The following is a 16,319-nucleotide window of genomic DNA, read 5'->3' as shown; positions in this document are numbered from 1 at the left end:
CTGTCCCACTGCTGGATTGTGGAGATCTTCATATCACTTTTAAAACCTGGCTGTATCTTCGTATTTTTCTCTTTTAAATTATTTTAAAATTTCACCTATATTTGCTGTTAATTGCGGAGCAGATTCGGTGAGATTAAGTGTCTTAACTAATCTCACAAACCAAACCCCGGGCAGAGCGGGGCTGGGGCCTTCCGCCGGCCTGGCTCTGGGGCCTCCCAGCGACTCCAGCCCCTCCGAGGCCCGGCCACAGTCCGCACAGGAAACGCCACGGCATGCAGCGCCGTGGCTTGAGCCCAGGACAGACGGAGGGTGCTAGTGAGAACAACTGCTGAAATCCAAATAAAGTTTATTTTTTTAATTATTTATTTCTCTGTTACAGTTGACATTCCATTTAACCAAGCAGAGCAGGCCTCGGCCCCGGCTGCAGCGGTGACAGTCTCGGTGGAATTTAATCAGAGGTTTGTTGTGTGTGTGTGTTTACAGTTAACTTCTCTTTGTGGCAGGTTGGGTTTTCATATTAATTTTTCAGTTTAAACACATTTCTTTTGTTTTTCTAAAGCTGATTTAAAAGTCAACCTTGAGCAAATAATAGTGCAGAATCGACGAGGCTTCTGCCATGGTCGTGGAAACCGTCCAGGAATGAATGAAACCTGGGAAACGAGCAGCGGCCGAGAGCGTGTTTCCCAAAGAGAAAAGTGCCTTGGCCTTGCTCCCCCGCTGGGCCCGGTTGGGACGAAGCTGACAGCCTGGAAACGCTCCCCCTCTGGGCCCGGCTGGGACGAAGCCAGCCATGTGACCCCGAGCTCTCCCTGGCTTTTCCCTGCCGGGCACACCACCTGGCACGTAGTAGATGCTCAGTAAACACCCGGTGACTCGGTGGACGCATGGAAAGATGCACATGGAGGTGACACTTTGGCGCCAGCTGACTCCTGTCAGATGGGCCTTCGAACCCTGGCTTCCTGGCATTGGGCACTTCCATTCTTGGTTGGGGCTGAGCTCCTCCTGTCATCAAGAGCACCCCTGAGCGGCATCTCCTGGGCAGAGGCTCCAGGGCCGGCCATGCAGCAGAGCAGAATCACAAGACATTGTCTCAGCAGGGAGTGCCACTCCCAGGAAGGCCGACCTGCCCACCGCAGCCCCGCCAGCGCCTCTGGTCTCCCTGACCTGCTCCATTTAATGTTCCGATCCGTTTATGGGCCCTGTGGCCTACCGTCTGCCCACAGCGTCCACAAGAACAGGAGCTCTGTACATGCTGTTCACGGCACAGGGTGACACTCAGCAAATATTTGCTGGATGAATGGACGTGTGTCCCAGCTCTGTGCTGCTTCGCTGCTTCCTGAGCCTCACTTTCCTCATCTGCCGAATGGGATGGTCACTAACTGGAAGGTCCGGCGGGGCACGGGTTGGAGAACGCACCTCCACAGGCTCGGCTGGGAGAGGCATTCAGTGAGCCGGGGACGAGAAGTCAGGATCCACTCATTCCTGCTGGCCAGTCAGTCCACAGGCTTCACGGAAGGAGAGGGGTGAGTAACACCTGAGGGGAACGGGTGGTGTGGGAGAGAGGGAGCGAGCAGAGCATCCGGTGGGGTGGAGGGCGGCCTGAGCAGAAGCGGGAGGCGGCTACACAGAGGGTGCGCCTTGCGGACTCAGGTGAAGAGCAGGCCTAGCTTCCCTCCCAGAGCAGAGCCGAGGTCTGGAGGGGCTGGCGGGCTGGGACATGGGGTTTGCAGCTCAGTCTTGCCTCACCACTGAGCCCTCACCACGACATGCACTGGGCACTGGGGACACAGGGAGCCCAGCCTCAGTCCGAGGGACCCTTACAGCAGATGAGTTTGCCTCGGTCACCCTCCAGCTAACACCGGCAGCAGCTGTCCTGGGTCTCCAGTGAGGCCTGCAGTCTCCCGTGGCCCACAGGCCCGAGCACCTCCCCGGCTCCCACCCCCTCCTGCCTCAGCCTGTTGCTCTGGCAACATGAATCTCATTTCAGGTCACTGTCCATGCCACCTTCCCACCCCAGGGCCTTTGCACATGTGGTTCCCTCTACTTGGTAGAGTCTCCCTCTGCCCCACCCAACTCCCCCCCCCCTTTTTTTCTTTCTCAGAATGAAAGTATGGCTGTGAAGTAGGAATTCAGCAGGAAAATATTTAAGATATGCAGTAGTCGCCTTTTGAATAAAGTTAGTTTAAAAGGAAGATGAATAAACCGCTAGAGCTTAGACTCAATTTCTATTTGAAAGACAACCAGTACTTTAGGTATTTATTAAATCACAGCACTCCTCTGCCGCCGGGGGGTGGCAGGGGGAGAGAGGGGGGTAGGGATTACTGCCAGCCTGGAGGGAGAAAGGGGGGGGGGAAGGCAGGGGGGTCTAATCCCAGGTGTGAAGGCAGGGAGGGCAGGACGGAAGCCTGGGCGCCAGCAGTGCCGCCTGCGTGGGCGTGCTGGGAGCTCATGAGGAGGTGGGAGCGGGTGCCGGTGTCCCTGTGGTCGCAGCCCGGGGGGAGGGAGCGTTGTCAGCCCGCGGCCACGGGCTCTGCGCAGACTGCCCCCCTCCTTACGTGCCGGTGGGGTTAGTGATCTTGCCCATGAAGAGCATGGTAGGCGTGAGGTTCTCCGCAATCATCAGCAGGAAGGCCCTGTTCAGCTTGAAGGTTAGCGGCCTCTCCATGGGCAGCGTCTGCATGCCGGAGCCCGCGGCCCCCTCCGCGCCCTTCTCATCAATCTTCAGCTTGGCCTTGTGCACCGCCTGTGGGGACCGGAAGCGAGGTCAGTGTGGCCATGCGACTCGGAGACCCAGGTGAGCCAAGGACAGCGGAGGCTCAGGGGGAGAGGCCGCAACCGGAGTTGCTCAGCTCAGCAGTCACCGCTGGTGCTGCCTCCCGAACTCCTGCTGTCACCTGTCACACTGAAGGGTACTCAGCAAGGAGGTGCAGCGTGAGGGCACCAGGCAGGGGGAGCATCCCTGTGGGGCTGGGGTGGGGGTACAGGGGGTGCTTTCCTCCTGGGGATTACAGGGAAGCCAGTGCTGTGATGCAGACAGTGTCTTTGAGCCTCAGCTCCATGGACGGGAGGTGGTGTCCTGCCCGAGGCCTCTGGCCCCTCACTCTCCTCCGCCACCCGGTGGGTGGGTGGTGGGTGGTTATGAGGGAGCCAGATGTCTGGGACCCCACATCCATCCCAGGACCGTCAGCACCTGCGACCAGGCGATCGACACTGGGAAAGGGATGGGCTTCTGTGAAACGCTGACACATTTCATTCCATTTCACAGAAGCCGAACCGCTCCCAGCGGGCCAGGAGCTGTGCCCACACAGGCTCGGCTGTGGGCTCCCCCGCTGCGGAAGGACAGGGCGCTGGGCTCCATGAGGCCTGCAGGAGGGGTGGCTGGTGCGACCCTTTCTAAGATGTCTGCGCAGGGAAGTTTAAGGTAAGAAGACTCTATTAGCTCTTTTTCGTTTTGCAAACTGGTCCATGCCTCCCCGATGGACCTGACCTTCACACTCAGCACCAGACAGTCCCCACCTGACCAGCCTTGGGCCATGCGCTCCCCTCCTGGAAGCCCCCCACCCCCGCCCGACCCCCGACTTCTGGGTGTTGAAATCTTTCCCCCCTCAGCTCCCTTTTAACCTAATAGGAGGATTGCTAGATAAAATACAGGCCATCCAGTTACGTTTTACTTTTAGATAAATGATGGAGTTTTTGTGTAAGTATATCCCATGTACTATCTGGGACATACACTAAAAAAAATCGTCACTTATCTGGAATTTAAACTTACCTGGGTGCCCTGTGTTTCATCTGCTAAATCTGGGGACCCTACCCTGTGTGCCTCTCTGCTTGCCCCCGACAGGCAGGTGCGCAGCCTGCTGGAGGCCACAGGCCCTTTGCTTGCTCATCTCTTAATCATGCAGACCATGTGCACGACCTACTCCCAACAGGCCGGTGACGCCTTTGAGTGAGGGTCCGGCTCAGACCCAGACCCGTTCTAAGGCCTCATCAGTGTTCCGGGCCTTGAGCAAGTGTTTGTTGCACTGAATCGACTTCCAGAACAGCACCGGGAGTGGGTGCTCATTTCACAGCCTGAAAGCATGAGGCTGGGGAGGGGCCCGATCCCCCGGGAGCACTTGGCTGGAGGGGCAGGGCTGGAGTCGAACCCGGCCTGACCGTGGGTGGCGTTCGGCTTGTTCGGCGGCTGGGATGGGGGCTCGGTGAAGGATGGGGGCCTGTGCCCCAGGGGGCGATGCCCAGGCCAGGCAGGCTTACCTCACCCACTTTCAGGCTTCGATTAGGGACTATCCTGATGAGATCGCCATGTTCCTGGAAGATTTTGGTGATGCCCAAGTAGGAGAGGGTCTTCTTTAGGTCGTAGGTGCCAGTGATGGAGAACCTGGGCAAGGACACGTCCACAACCCTGGGGAGCGTGAGGTGACAACGTGAGGGCAGGCCCCAGGGTAGGTGGTGAACGAGACATTCCTCCCAGACGTGGAAGCTCAGGCTGTTTCCTGACCCACAGAATGAGGGGGTTTCTCAACCCTTCACATGCCCCAGCCCCGAGCTGCCCCGACCGGCAGGCCTGACACCAGCGGCAGCGAGGCCTGAGCTCCCAGCAGGCGCCCCGGTCACAGCCACTCGGAGCTCATGCGCTCACTCTCTCAGCCACCATGCAACCATGATGGTGCCCATGGCACCCAGGGCAGTGAGCGCGCTCGTGCGCGTGCGCGGGGGCGCTCGGCAGTCGGTGGCCAGCGCGTGCTCCCCCCAGCCCAGGAGCCAGCAGCTGCACAGCCTCCGAGGGTGGGCCTTGGGTTCCTGTCCTCGGGCCCTGAGCCCCATTCCTGCTTGCCTCGCCAAGAACCCAGGCCCGCCCTGGTCTCCTTCCTCTCCGCACCCTCATAAATGGTGTCGGCTTGACCATCCTCAGGAGCAGAGCCCCTGCTGTAATAACCCCCGTCCTAAAAAACAGGACTTCCCTGCTGGGGCCCGGCTGGTGTGGCTCAGTTAGTTGAGCATCATCGCATGCACTGAGGGGTTGCTGGTTTGATTCCCAGTTGGGGCACATGCCCAGGTTGCAGGCTCAGTCCCCAGGAAGGGGTGCGGCAGGAGGCAGCCGGTTGATGTTTCTCTCTTGCATCAGTGTTTCTCTCTCTCTCTCTCTCTCTCTCTCTCTCTCTCTCTCTCTCTCTCTCTCTCTCTCTCTCCTTTCTTCTCTCTCTCAAATCAAGAAAAACATATTGAAAAGAAAACATCTCCTGTGGCTCTGAGTCACCTCTCCGGCTTCCACATCTTTTCTTTCATTCACAGCAGAAGTTGTACCTACCACTTCCTCCACGTCCTCCCGTCGTCACCCCAGCCCACTCTAATCAGGCATGTCCTCCACATGCTACCAAAGCAGCTCTTCCCAGAGTTGCTGCCGACCTCCTCTTGCTGGGCCCAACAGCGAGCTCTCAGGGGCCAGACTAGACAGCTATATTTTAAGAAATATGTTTTTATTGATTCAGAGAGAGAAAGGGAGGGATAGGAACATCAATGATGAGAGAGAACCATTGATCGGCTGTCCTGCAGGCCCCACACTGGGGACTGAGTCCGTAACCCAGGCATGTGCCCTGACCGGGAATCAAACCCTGACTTCCTGGTTCATAGGTCGATGCTCAACCACTGAGCCACACCGGCCAGGCCATCTTTCCATCCCAAAGCACTCCAACCCGAGCCCAATCCTCCAGCTCTCTCCTCCCTTCAGCAGCCACCCCTCTCGCCCTTGGGTGCCTTCACCTTGTCACCTGTCACATTGCTCAAGTCCCAGCCCTTGGTCTCTTCTCTCGTCTCCTTCCCTGGGGATCTCATGCGTTGTCATCACTTTGAATGCCAGAGACAGGCTCAGTGACTCCCAAACGTACCTTCCCACCATCCAGCCATTCAAGTATCTATTCAGTGCCTGTGTGTACCAGCTGCTGTTCCCATTGCTGAGGTACATCTCTGAGAGGAACGGGCAAAACCCATGGCGCCAAGCTTGTGCTCTCACAGGAAGACAGGCAATACAATGAGCAGAGGAGAAAGGAGACATATGCACTACTCTCTGTAATACTTTAAACAATAACATTTAAAGACAAGCCAACGTGGCAGAGATGCAGACAGGCAGCCTGCGTATAAGAAGGCAGGATGTGATAGGGAAAAACTCAGATGAACTCACAGGAGCCAGGAACGCTGGTGTAAAGGGCAGATTTGGGCACTGCATGGAGGCAAAGGAGGCAAGATGGTTTTGTTTTTTTTCTGGGTGAAATGAAGATTGGCCAGAGGGTTCTGAACAGAGATGTAACGTGGTCTTGCTGAGGGTTAAAAGGATCATTTCATCAGCTCTGTTAGGAATATCCTGTTGATGGTGAAGGGCAGGGCCCAGAGGTGATGCTGGGAGACCATTTGGAAGATGTTCGGGTCATAGAAGCGGGAAGGATCAGGCTCCAGATATATTTTAAATGGGGCTGACGGGGTCCCTGGCAGACTGAGGGGCCAGGGGAGGACAGGGGTCAAGGAGGACCCCAGGGTTTTAAACGTGAGCAACTATGAGGATGGAGTCACCACTGAGGAGACGGAAGCTGGAGGAGGTTCCCTAAGGGGAGATGGGGATGTTCCTTCTGGACACGTTGGGACTGAGATGTCTCAGGCATCCAGGGAGGTCCTGGGTGAGCAGACGGACGTGTGACCCTGGAAACAGGGACAGGGTAAGAGCCCAGTCACCTGGGAGAGAAGTAGAGAGAGTAGGCGGAAAAACAAGAAGGAGGGAGAGGAGGAGGAGGAGGACGGAAGAAGCTACACACACCAGACCCCCTTTACCTCCGCATGATTAACTTCTTCCATCTGTCAAAAGTGTCCAGCGTCAGGGCCTCCTCCACCCGCCGCATGTTGCCCTTGTCGGGGAGAATGAAGGTGGCCGAGATGTTGTGGAAGTAGGGCATCTCCAGGACGGTGCAGCCGAGCTGCTCGTCATAGCCCATTGCATACATGCCCCCGTGGAACATCATGGGCACCTGCACGGGCCTGTTTTCATCCAAAAAGAAGTCTTCCTCTTTAGTTGATTTTGGGTCAAACTCGTGTAGCCACCTGGCTTCAGATGGAAGGAGGACAAAGCAGTGTGAGTGTCCTGAAGGAGAAGAAGGGACTGGACCCCGCTAAGCACTGGTCTCTGCCCTCATGCTGAAGTTCAGGGAACGGGTTTGGAGGCTCTGGGATATCAGGACATATCCTCAGGAGTCCCTGTTCTCATGTCATGCCCTCAAGACTTCCGGTGAGGTGGGCTGGGAGTTGACTACTGGTTCCTATAGAAGCCAGGCCTGGGGCTGCTGAGCCAAGAGGAGAGCTTCTGGCAGCCCTAAGCCCAGGTACTCCTGAGGGTGAGAAAGGCTATGGACTGTGTCCCAGCAAAGGGGACTAGATTATACTGAGTGGGGTGATCGGGGTCTGAAGTGAGTGACAATGCCCAGCTTTATTCTAAGCCAGCCCTGGGGTTGCTGCTCTCACACGGGACTGAGCACAGTGATGGAACAGTCTGCCCTTGGGAGCCTGCTGAAGAGAGTGAACTCCCAGAGCTGGGTGTTTGGACCCTCCTTTTCTATCCTGAGGATTCTTTGATGCTGTTGGGCATAAACCCAGACCTGGGCCTTTGCACTACCTTCAAAGACCCACCGTTCAAATTCTCACTCTACTGTTCTACATGGATAACCTTGGGCAGGTGTCTTACCCTCCCTGGGCTTCAGTGTCCTTATATGGAAAGGGAATATTGATGGAGACCTCCTAGGGCTGCTGAGAGCCTGGGAAAAGGTTGCACAGCGTAGTGACTATGTATAGTAAGTGTTGAGTGAATGCTAGTCATCATCTGCGCCATCATCATCACCATGGTTCTTGTAATCTAGGGGATGCAGGGACTAAAGGAATTTCCAGATTCCCCTTTCTTCCTCTGCTTTGGGAAGACTGAGATTTCAGTCTGCCATTTTCACTCCCTCCCCACTTCCCCGCTCTTGCCACTCATCTCCCTGTGGATTTTGGGAGAATTGAACTTCCATATTTAGAGCCATGCTGCTGACAACCCAGCAGTAATCTTGTGTGGCCTGAGGGCTGTTGGCCTCTGATTCTTAACTATGTTGGCCAACCTTTGTGTGAACGTGTAGATGTGTATGGTGGGCGGGATGATGCTTGGATTTGGGAATATTCTTCTACCTTCCTTTTCACTCTTACCCTGAGACTTGAGAATCAACAGGGTTTGATAGGAGATCAAAGCAACCACCAAAGTGGTCATCATCACCATCACCAGCAACACGATCACCATCCCGGGCATCTACTTAGAATGATGGAAAGTGCACGTCTCCTGGGCTAAGAGAAGTGGGTTTGAGTTCACCTCCATTGACTGGCTTTGTAACTGAGTGAGTCAATTAATGTCTCTCTAAATTTCACTTTCCTTTTCTAAGAAATGAGGAGAAGAATGTCACTGCAACCCCTGTAACCAGTGTTGTGTTAGGATAATCAGTAATGATGAAAAGTGCACAATGAGAGTATTTAGACTTCACAGAGTTCATTGTGCATACATTTTTGCTTCAAATGCCCATGACTGCCCTATGAGTTATGTAGCAAGGTACTCATTTTGCAGCTAGGAAAAGTGAGCCTTTGAGAGATTAATCACTTATGAATTCAAGGTCACAGAGCAAGCAGGTGGCCAAGCCTGGTTTTCAATCCAAGTCTACGGGTCATGTTCTCTTTTCCATGCCAAGCTGTCCCTAGCCTTACCTCGAAAGTAAAGACAGTTGACAAGAAGCATCACAGTGCCAGGATCTATATCCTTGACCAGGTTATTGATTTTCCCCTGGGTTTGCTGACTGACATAGTCATTGATCTGCTTCTGAGCTTTTTGGACGTCCTGGAAGTTGGTGGGGATGCTATTTGCATTGTACAGGTTCTTAGCGTCTTCCATAAACCTCTTCTCTGGCCGCAGCTTCCGGTCCAGGAACAAGGTGTTCTCGAGGCTCAGCCGGAGGCCCTCGGCCTTCTGGTTCAGCCTCTGGATAAGGTAATGGAAACCCTCATGAAGGTCTTCCTCCGGCATATTCCTGAAGTTGAGGCCCTCCTTGATCTCGGCCAGCGTGGCGTTCTGGGCACCCAGACACAGCATGGCGAAGGCGGTGGAGATGCTCATGGGGGAGAAGAAGATGTTCTTGCTGGGGCCAGAGGCGGCCATCCTCTTGTACAGCTCGAAGCCAAAGCCCACGTTCCGCCCGGCGAGCTCCTGGGCTGCCCTCCTGCCCTGCGGCTCTTGGTCCCGGCTCACGGCGCCAGGATTCTTTGGGGAAAAGCCGGGCTTCCGAAGACCTTCTACAGCGAGGAGGCCAGCCAGCAGCAGGCCCAGGCCCAGTGTGAAGTTCATCTTCCTCGGAGACTGTCCTGTGGAGGAGCAGACCTGCGGTTAGTGGGAAAAAGAACAAAAGAGCCCCACTGCCCCTGTCTTACCCACGAGAGGACATGAGAGAAGCAGTGCAGTGCCTCCTGCGTGCTGTGCGCAGCGGTTTATCAGTGCGTTGGCGTCCATTAGAGCATTTCACCCAGACCGTCGCCCCGGGACAAGAAAGGATTGTCCTCCTTCATGACTGCGAGGCCTGACCAGAGGAGACAGCTCTTGTTTGTGTCCCCATCTTCCCCAGCGTAGGGTGACAGAATCTCAGTTCCTTTGAGGAACTGCCCCCTCTACTCCACTGGGTGACGAGAAGGAAACGCCAGTGTGGCCACGTGACCCAGGTGAGGCCACCATCGTACTTCACCCCCTGCCACACTGATTGGTAAAGACGTGTGAGTGTTTCCCAGATCAGATCAGTCAGTGTCTTCCCCTGGGAATGTACCGGCGCCTTAACTCTGAGGGTCTGGCTTAACGACGCAGCCCTGGAGCCTAATGTGGCCCTGGCTTCCGTGTGTAGAAGGAGAGAAGAGAGAGCGCGAGAGAAATGGGGAGAAACACTTGGTGACATCTCTGGAGTCCCCGAATCAAGCTTTACCTAAAGACCAGCAACCTCTAATTTTCCAAGTTATGAGCCAGTAAATTTCCTTTTGAGGGTTGGCTGCTATGAGTTGGATTTTTTCCCTTACAACCAGAAGAGTATTGACTAATTTGTCGAAGTCCAGCCCTTGGTCTGGGATCCCCTGTAAGTGGGGACTGTGCACTCCAGAACCCAGGTCTCTATCAGAGCTTCTTCCCTGCATTGTTCCCGGGAAGAGAAGGGGCAGCGTGATGAAGAGGACAAGTCCTGGTGGCTGCAGGACTGCTGCTCCTTTCACCACCTCTCAGCGTGGACATCTCCCCACAGGGCTGTGAGCTTTGGGGGGACGTGCTTTTCATGGTTTATTCTCCCTTCACCTTGAGCTCTCATGCTGCATAGAGCTGCCGAAAGCACGGTCGTCCCCAGAGCTTGCTGATTTCTCTAGTTGGCCATGCTGCTATCAATGATCTTTACACCAACTTGTACAGCAGCTAAAGGCAGATGTCTTTGCTTGGTCCTCTGTTCTCTCTGTTTTTTTTTTTTCCTGAAATTTACATCTTCCTGGATCTGAGCTGGTGGGGAAGAGCGAAGGCCATATGTGCTGTGTTGTCGTGAGCTCCTGAGAAGCAGAACAGATGAGGAGTCAAGCGTGCGTTACTTATTGAGCGCGTGCTCTTAGGAGGAGTGGGAAGTGAGGGAAGCAGGTCAGGAAAGGGACGGAGCCAGGAGGAAGTGGCTGCTACAGGGAACATCCAGCCTTGACCTGATCCACGGGGCAGGCCCTGGAGCCAAAGCACGTGGCGGCCTTGCGCCCATGAGGCAGGGTTCTGGCTTTTCAGAGGCGATCCGTCCGTCAGTGGCTGTGTCTGCCCCGGGGTGCAAGGGCTAGGGTGTCACTTGCTATCAGACAAGGGCACTTTTCTGGAGTGGGGAGGGCAACAGTGAGCGGGCAGCGGCCCACCTCAACACCACAGCCTAGGGCAGTGGTCGGCAAACTCATTAGTCAACTGAGCCAAATATCAACAGTACAACGATTGAAATTTCTTTTGAGAGCCAAATTTTTTAAACTTAAACTATATAGGCAGGTACATTGTTATTAACTTAATTAGGGTACTCCTAAGGCTTAGGAAGAGCCACACTCAAGGGGCCAAAGAGCCACATGTGGCTCGTGAGCTGCAGTTTGTCGACCACGGGAGGGGAGTGGGCCCATCACCGGCAGGTCCCCCAAAGCTAAGTGGAGGGGCCTCTTTCTATTGACTGAATGGGGGAGCACCATTTCCCCAAGTGGGTTGTGCCCCAAACCCTCTACGCCGGGTACTGTGGATGAAGCCATCATCAGAGCAAAATGGGTCTGTAAGAGGCTCATGGCGGAGTAAGAGCATGCTAGCGCATACACTCGCCGTGCCCACACCCCCTCCCTCAGGCAGCCCAGGGACAGAGGACCGTCCCCAGCACCGAAGGGGCTCTGGCTGGGTGACCACACTCCCCTCCAGTGACTGGTCAGGAGCTGGCCCGGATGCAGTCAGCCCCCTGGGTTCCACCCTGACCAGACCAGGGGGGCGGGTGATGTGAGTGACCAGGGGCATGAATCTCAGGCTCTTTGCTGAGATGTTGGGACGCTGCCCTGTTCCAGCCTCTGGTGTCCTGGGAAGGAAGGTGTAGACGCCAGGGGCTTCCATAGCCGTGTGCCCGAGGACAGAGTGACCCTGGGACAGAGCCAGAATGTGAAGAGGGTGCACGTCAGGGCTCCGCAGAGACCCTGGACCTGGCCACCCTGAGCCCCTGCCTCCGGCTTCCAGTGACGCTGGCGTGAGTTACGTGGTCAGTTACTGAAGCCAAAAGCATCCTGACAAATACAAGTCTTTATTGATTTTTAGAGAGAAAGGGGAAGAGAGAGAGAAACATCGATGTGAGAAAATCAGTCAATTGCCTCCCACACGCACCCCGACCAGGCATCAAACCCACAACCAGGGCATGTGCCCTGACCGGGAATCAAACCAGCGACCTTTCAGTGCACTGGACGATGCTCACCCCATTGAGCCACTTGGTATATGCACCTAGAAGTCAGGAGGCCCGGCCCTGACCGTACGCCGATTGCTGTGTGACACTGGGGAGATCTCTCCCCCACACCCCCCCCAGCCTGGTGATGTCTAAGCACCCTCCTCTCCCGACGACACATGTTTTACAGTAAAAATCAAAAATAGCTGGTGATGAACAAAGGCTCAGAGATGGCCTGGGAATGGATTAGAGAAGAGAAGGTTAGTAGCCCCAGGCGTGTTTCAGAAAGGAGCAGACATAGAAGATGGGTGGCTTCGGTCTCAGGTGCGTGGGTGGGGCTGGGGAGGAGTCGGCTGGGTTGGTAACAGGAGCTTCACGTTCGCCAGGTGGATGGCCCTCCGTGGGCACCACTCCCAGAGCCCGGGGTGGAGGGGATCAGACATCCCTGAGGAGCTCCGAGGGCACCCTCGCGGGGGCTCACCAGCCCGGTGAGGCGAAGCCGCGCAGCCCCTGCCAGGCCCGGCCCAGCCCGGCCCGGAGCCGGGAGGAAACTGCTCGGAGCTCCATCCAGGAGCTCTTTCTGGCGCAGACACCCCACGGTTTACAGCGATGCCCAGGCGGACCCCTCCCCCCCCCCCGCACCCTGAGTTTCAGGAACAGGAACTGATTATGGACGTAGGAGCTTAGGGTCTGGAGGGTGGCAGGCAGCCTCCTTGCCCTCCAGAGCTTCAAACCGTCATCTCCTAGTTGGGGGCGGGGGGGGGGCAGGGAGGACGACTTCGGCCTCCCCCCCTTGCTGCTGCTCCACAGCTCCCGGCCCTGGGACACGGTCTGCACCTGCCAGGTCTCAGCTGCCCCACCTCTAAGCATTGGATCTGAGCCCGGCCTCCTGCCCAGGCCCCCGAGTGCCCCCAGCCTGGCCTTCCCGTCCGTCGTCACAGGCCCTGCACTGACCCAAACGTGTCCGGTGGGTGGGTACCTGCCCCAGATGCCCGAGGCTCGTTGTGTTTATTCCATCAATTAAAATAGCAGAGCGGCTGGTTATTTCCCAAGAGGTGGATAGACGCCCAAGTTGAGCAACTCTCTCCTGGTTTTCATTTTGGAGGGCGTGGGTGGGCGGGAGGGTGAGGGGGCCGGCCGTCTCCAGATAAAGTAAGTAAACAGAAACCGAGCCCGTGGGCAGGACTGCAGTTCTGACTCTCCCACCCACGCTCCTCCCCGGCCCCGCGGGAATGACTTCCTTCCGTCTGGAAAGAGGAGAACACGGGCTCAGGAGGCACTCCGCCTGCGGACAGCTCCAAGCCGGCGCCGCAAACCGGGAGCCCCGTCTGTCTGCGCAGGAGGGCTTGCCCACTGGAGGGCTCTCGGGGCAGCTCCTGGTGAGCTTAGCAACTGGGATCCGCCAATCAAAGCCCCGAAGGGGTGGGGACAGTGAGATGTGATAGCACCTTTAAGGAGAACTCATAGACTTACATGCACAGCCACGGACACGGCCGTCGGGTGGTGACCTGGAGGGGTGGGGAGGAGCGGGGAGGAGGGGGAGGGGAGGGAAATGGGATACATCTGTAATAGTAGCAACAATAATGTATATATATTTTTAAAAGCCCTTTCACACTCGTCATCGCCAGAAGCCTGAGAGAACCCACTCCACACACGGAGCGCACGGGACACAGGTGCTCGGACCGAGCGGCTCAGAGCCTCATCCTCAGCGAGCAGGGACCGCGCAGCCCGCCGCCCCTCTGGGACAGCCCCGCCGTGAGGCTGACGGGCAGGAAAGGTGACGTGTGTCCGTCCTCACGAGCCAATGAGTCTGAGTTCAGGATGCTGCGGACGCGGTCCCATCCTGTGCCAGCTGGAGTGCCGCTCACTGCCGGCCGTTTCCTGCCCCGAAAGGCCCCGGCTCTCGGAGACCAGCCCTCCCCGTCCTTCCTGGAGTTCCCGGAGCGTCAGCACGTGGGTGACCTAACTGCCTTTACCCGCGTGACGCCCGGCCCTCCCCAGCGACGGGCACTGGCCGCGGAGACCAGCAGGACGCCCTGGGCTGGAGACCTCGGGCGTGTCTGTGGGCCGCTATTCTAAGGCATCGACGTTGTTTTAAGCGGAGATCACGCTAGACACGTTAGTGGTTATTACTGATTTTTAAAATACTTTTACTGATTTCAGAGAGGAAAGGAGAGAGACATAGAAACATCAATGATGAGAGAGCATCATTGATCGGCGGCCTCCCGCATACCCACGACCGGGGATCGAGCCCACAACCCGGGCCTGTGCCCTGACTGGGAATCAAAAGTCAACCTGCTTTATAGGTCGACGCTCAACCACTGGGCCACGCCGGCCGGGCGGTTCTTGTTTTGTAGAGTGAGTGAAGGTCAGCCCTACCTTCCTAACTCTGTCGGAGGTGAGAGGAGACCGGGAACTCCACCTCCTGACCACTGGTACACGTGGCCCTCCCTCCTGCGAACCAACACAGACACATCGCCTCCTGGAATCTGGCCCGGAGACCCCTGCTTCATTCTTTAAGGACCATTCTGAGCCCTTGCTGTTTGGTGCCAGGCGCCGGGCCGTGAGCCAGGCCGGAGGACTGGTCTGTGCCGATGCTGCCGACCGACCACGGTGCTCTCCTGAGGCAGCGTCCCCCCAGCCCACGGGCCTCTCCAAACCCTCCCTCGAGGTCAGCTCTCTGCCTGGCCGTGCCTCCCGCCCTCACGACTTATCCTAGGGCAGAACCTATGACACGTGTGTCAGAGGTGACACGCGAACTCATTTTTTTGGTTGATTTTTCTTAAATGGCATTTAAATATATAAAATAAATATCAAAAATATAAATCTTTGTTTTACTCTGGTTGCAAATATCAAAAAATTTCTATATGTGACACGGCACCAGAGTTAAGTTAGGGTTTTTCAAAACGCTGACACGCCGAGCTCAAAAGGTTCGCCATCACTGTCCTAGGGCGAGGGAGCACGTGGGTGTGCAAGGGCCGGTGAGCATCAACTTCAGGGCCACTTGTGCTCTGAAGGGGACACTGAGTCCCAGGGAGGACCAAGGCGCGATCTGCGCCCACACCCAGCATGTTGGGAGATGGAGTGGGAGCCGAGGCACCCGGCGATTCTGCACAAGTGCAAGGAGCGAGCCTCCCTGCCCAGGGGGGGGTAACCAGCCTCCCCCCAGGGAGGCCAGCGACGCGGGCAGCCCCCAGACAAGGCTGGCGTGGCCACAGCCGTGGGGCAGGCAGACCTGATAGGAGGCCCCTTGTCTCCCCAGCAGGCCGCTCCCCACAGCCACCGGGGACTGTCCCCTGGAGAAGCGCTGGAGGGCGGCACCGGGAAGCCAGGCGCCGTGAAGACGAGAGGGCTTGCCTCCCAGATGTGGGGCTCCCGGAACGCTCTGCAGGAGCCCACCGGTCGGTCTGGGCCTCCTGCGATCCGAGCCCCCCCTGACACGGAGGAGAAGCCCGCGACCTCTTCAGAGGGAAGGCAGACTCACCGCGCGTCCCGGAGACGTCCCAGAGCCAGCCCATGGGTCCGCGTCCTGGCTCTCCTCCCTACAGGCCCATGGCCTCTGGAGCAGCAGACGGAGGCCGTGCCTGCCGGGTGGGCAGGGATGGAGCTGGGAGCAGTGGCCCTCACCGCCGGGCTCCTCACTCCCAGGCAGAGTGGCATTCAGACCGCACCCGCTGGGTGGTGGCTTCCCTAATGAAGTCCATCCTTTTTTTTTTTTTTGCAATGACTGTCATTTCCCAATAATTACCTTAGTTCACCTGGGGATCTTCTGGGGAAGAGAACACAAAAGAGATGAGTAGACAATTAAGTACAAAGTCTCGTGAGGAGTAACAGGAATCAAAAATTCACATCAGCCCTGGCTGGTGTGACTCAGTGGATAGAGCATCAGACTGCAGACAAAAGGGCCCCAGGTTCGATTCCGGCCAAGGGCACATACCTCGGTTGCAGGCTTCTCCCCAGCCCAGGCCCTGGTCAGGGCGAGTGTGGGAGGCAACGAGCTGATGTGTTTCTCTCACATCGATGTTTCTCTCTGTCTTTCCCTCTCTCTTATGCTGTTTCTAAAAATCAATGGAGAAATAGCCCCTGGTGAGGATTAACAACAAAAAATACACATCGAAGTTCAAAAATTTCCAGTTGGTTTCTGATTGTGTATTTGTTGTTCTGGAGGGAGTAGTGGGGCTATGGTTGCCGCCCCCTCCCCCCCCCATCTTTCTGTTGTCCGAGTTGTCTTGAAGGAACAGGTATTGCTTTAGAATCCATTTTTAAAAGATTGGAAGTAAAATGGAGCTCTTGCCCTCTGAGATGGGGCTGAGAACCTTC

General features: G+C 56.4%; 1 protein-coding gene across 1 annotated transcript; it reads right to left on the bottom strand.

The window, feature by feature from the left end:
* Positions 1 to 2,282: 2,282 nt before the first annotated feature.
* On the bottom strand, positions 2,283 to 15,652 carry SERPINA12 (serpin family A member 12). Its single transcript, XM_059685895.1, has 5 exons — positions 15,484 to 15,652; positions 8,764 to 9,414; positions 6,820 to 7,090; positions 4,255 to 4,402; positions 2,283 to 2,743 (listed from the first exon to the last, which is right to left on the bottom strand). Exons 1-5 carry the CDS (start codon positions 15,515 to 15,517, stop codon positions 2,552 to 2,554), a joined length of 1,296 nt encoding a protein of 431 aa, XP_059541878.1. The 5' UTR covers positions 15,518 to 15,652; the 3' UTR covers positions 2,283 to 2,551.
* Positions 15,653 to 16,319: the final 667 nt, after the last annotated feature.

The sequence above is a fragment of the Myotis daubentonii genome, chromosome 1, assembly GCF_963259705.1.
Source record: "Myotis daubentonii chromosome 1, mMyoDau2.1, whole genome shotgun sequence".
Classification (NCBI taxonomy): domain Eukaryota; kingdom Metazoa; phylum Chordata; class Mammalia; order Chiroptera; family Vespertilionidae; genus Myotis; species Myotis daubentonii.
This window is presented reverse-complemented; position numbering and strand designations above follow the sequence as displayed.

Bases quoted from the DNA above. Each gene is read 5' to 3' on its own strand.
- SERPINA12 (XM_059685895.1), bottom strand. From the start codon at position 15,517: ATGGGCTGGCTCTGGGACGTCTCCGGGACGCGCG. The intron at 9,415-15,483 runs GTGAGTCTGCCT...GCTCCTCCACAG, and splicing joins GGACGTCTCCGGGACGCGCG to GACAGTCTCCGAGGAAGATG. The intron at 4,403-6,819 runs GTAAAGGGGGTC...CACGCTCCCCAG, and splicing joins AAGAAGTTAATCATGCGGAG to GGTTGTGGACGTGTCCTTGC.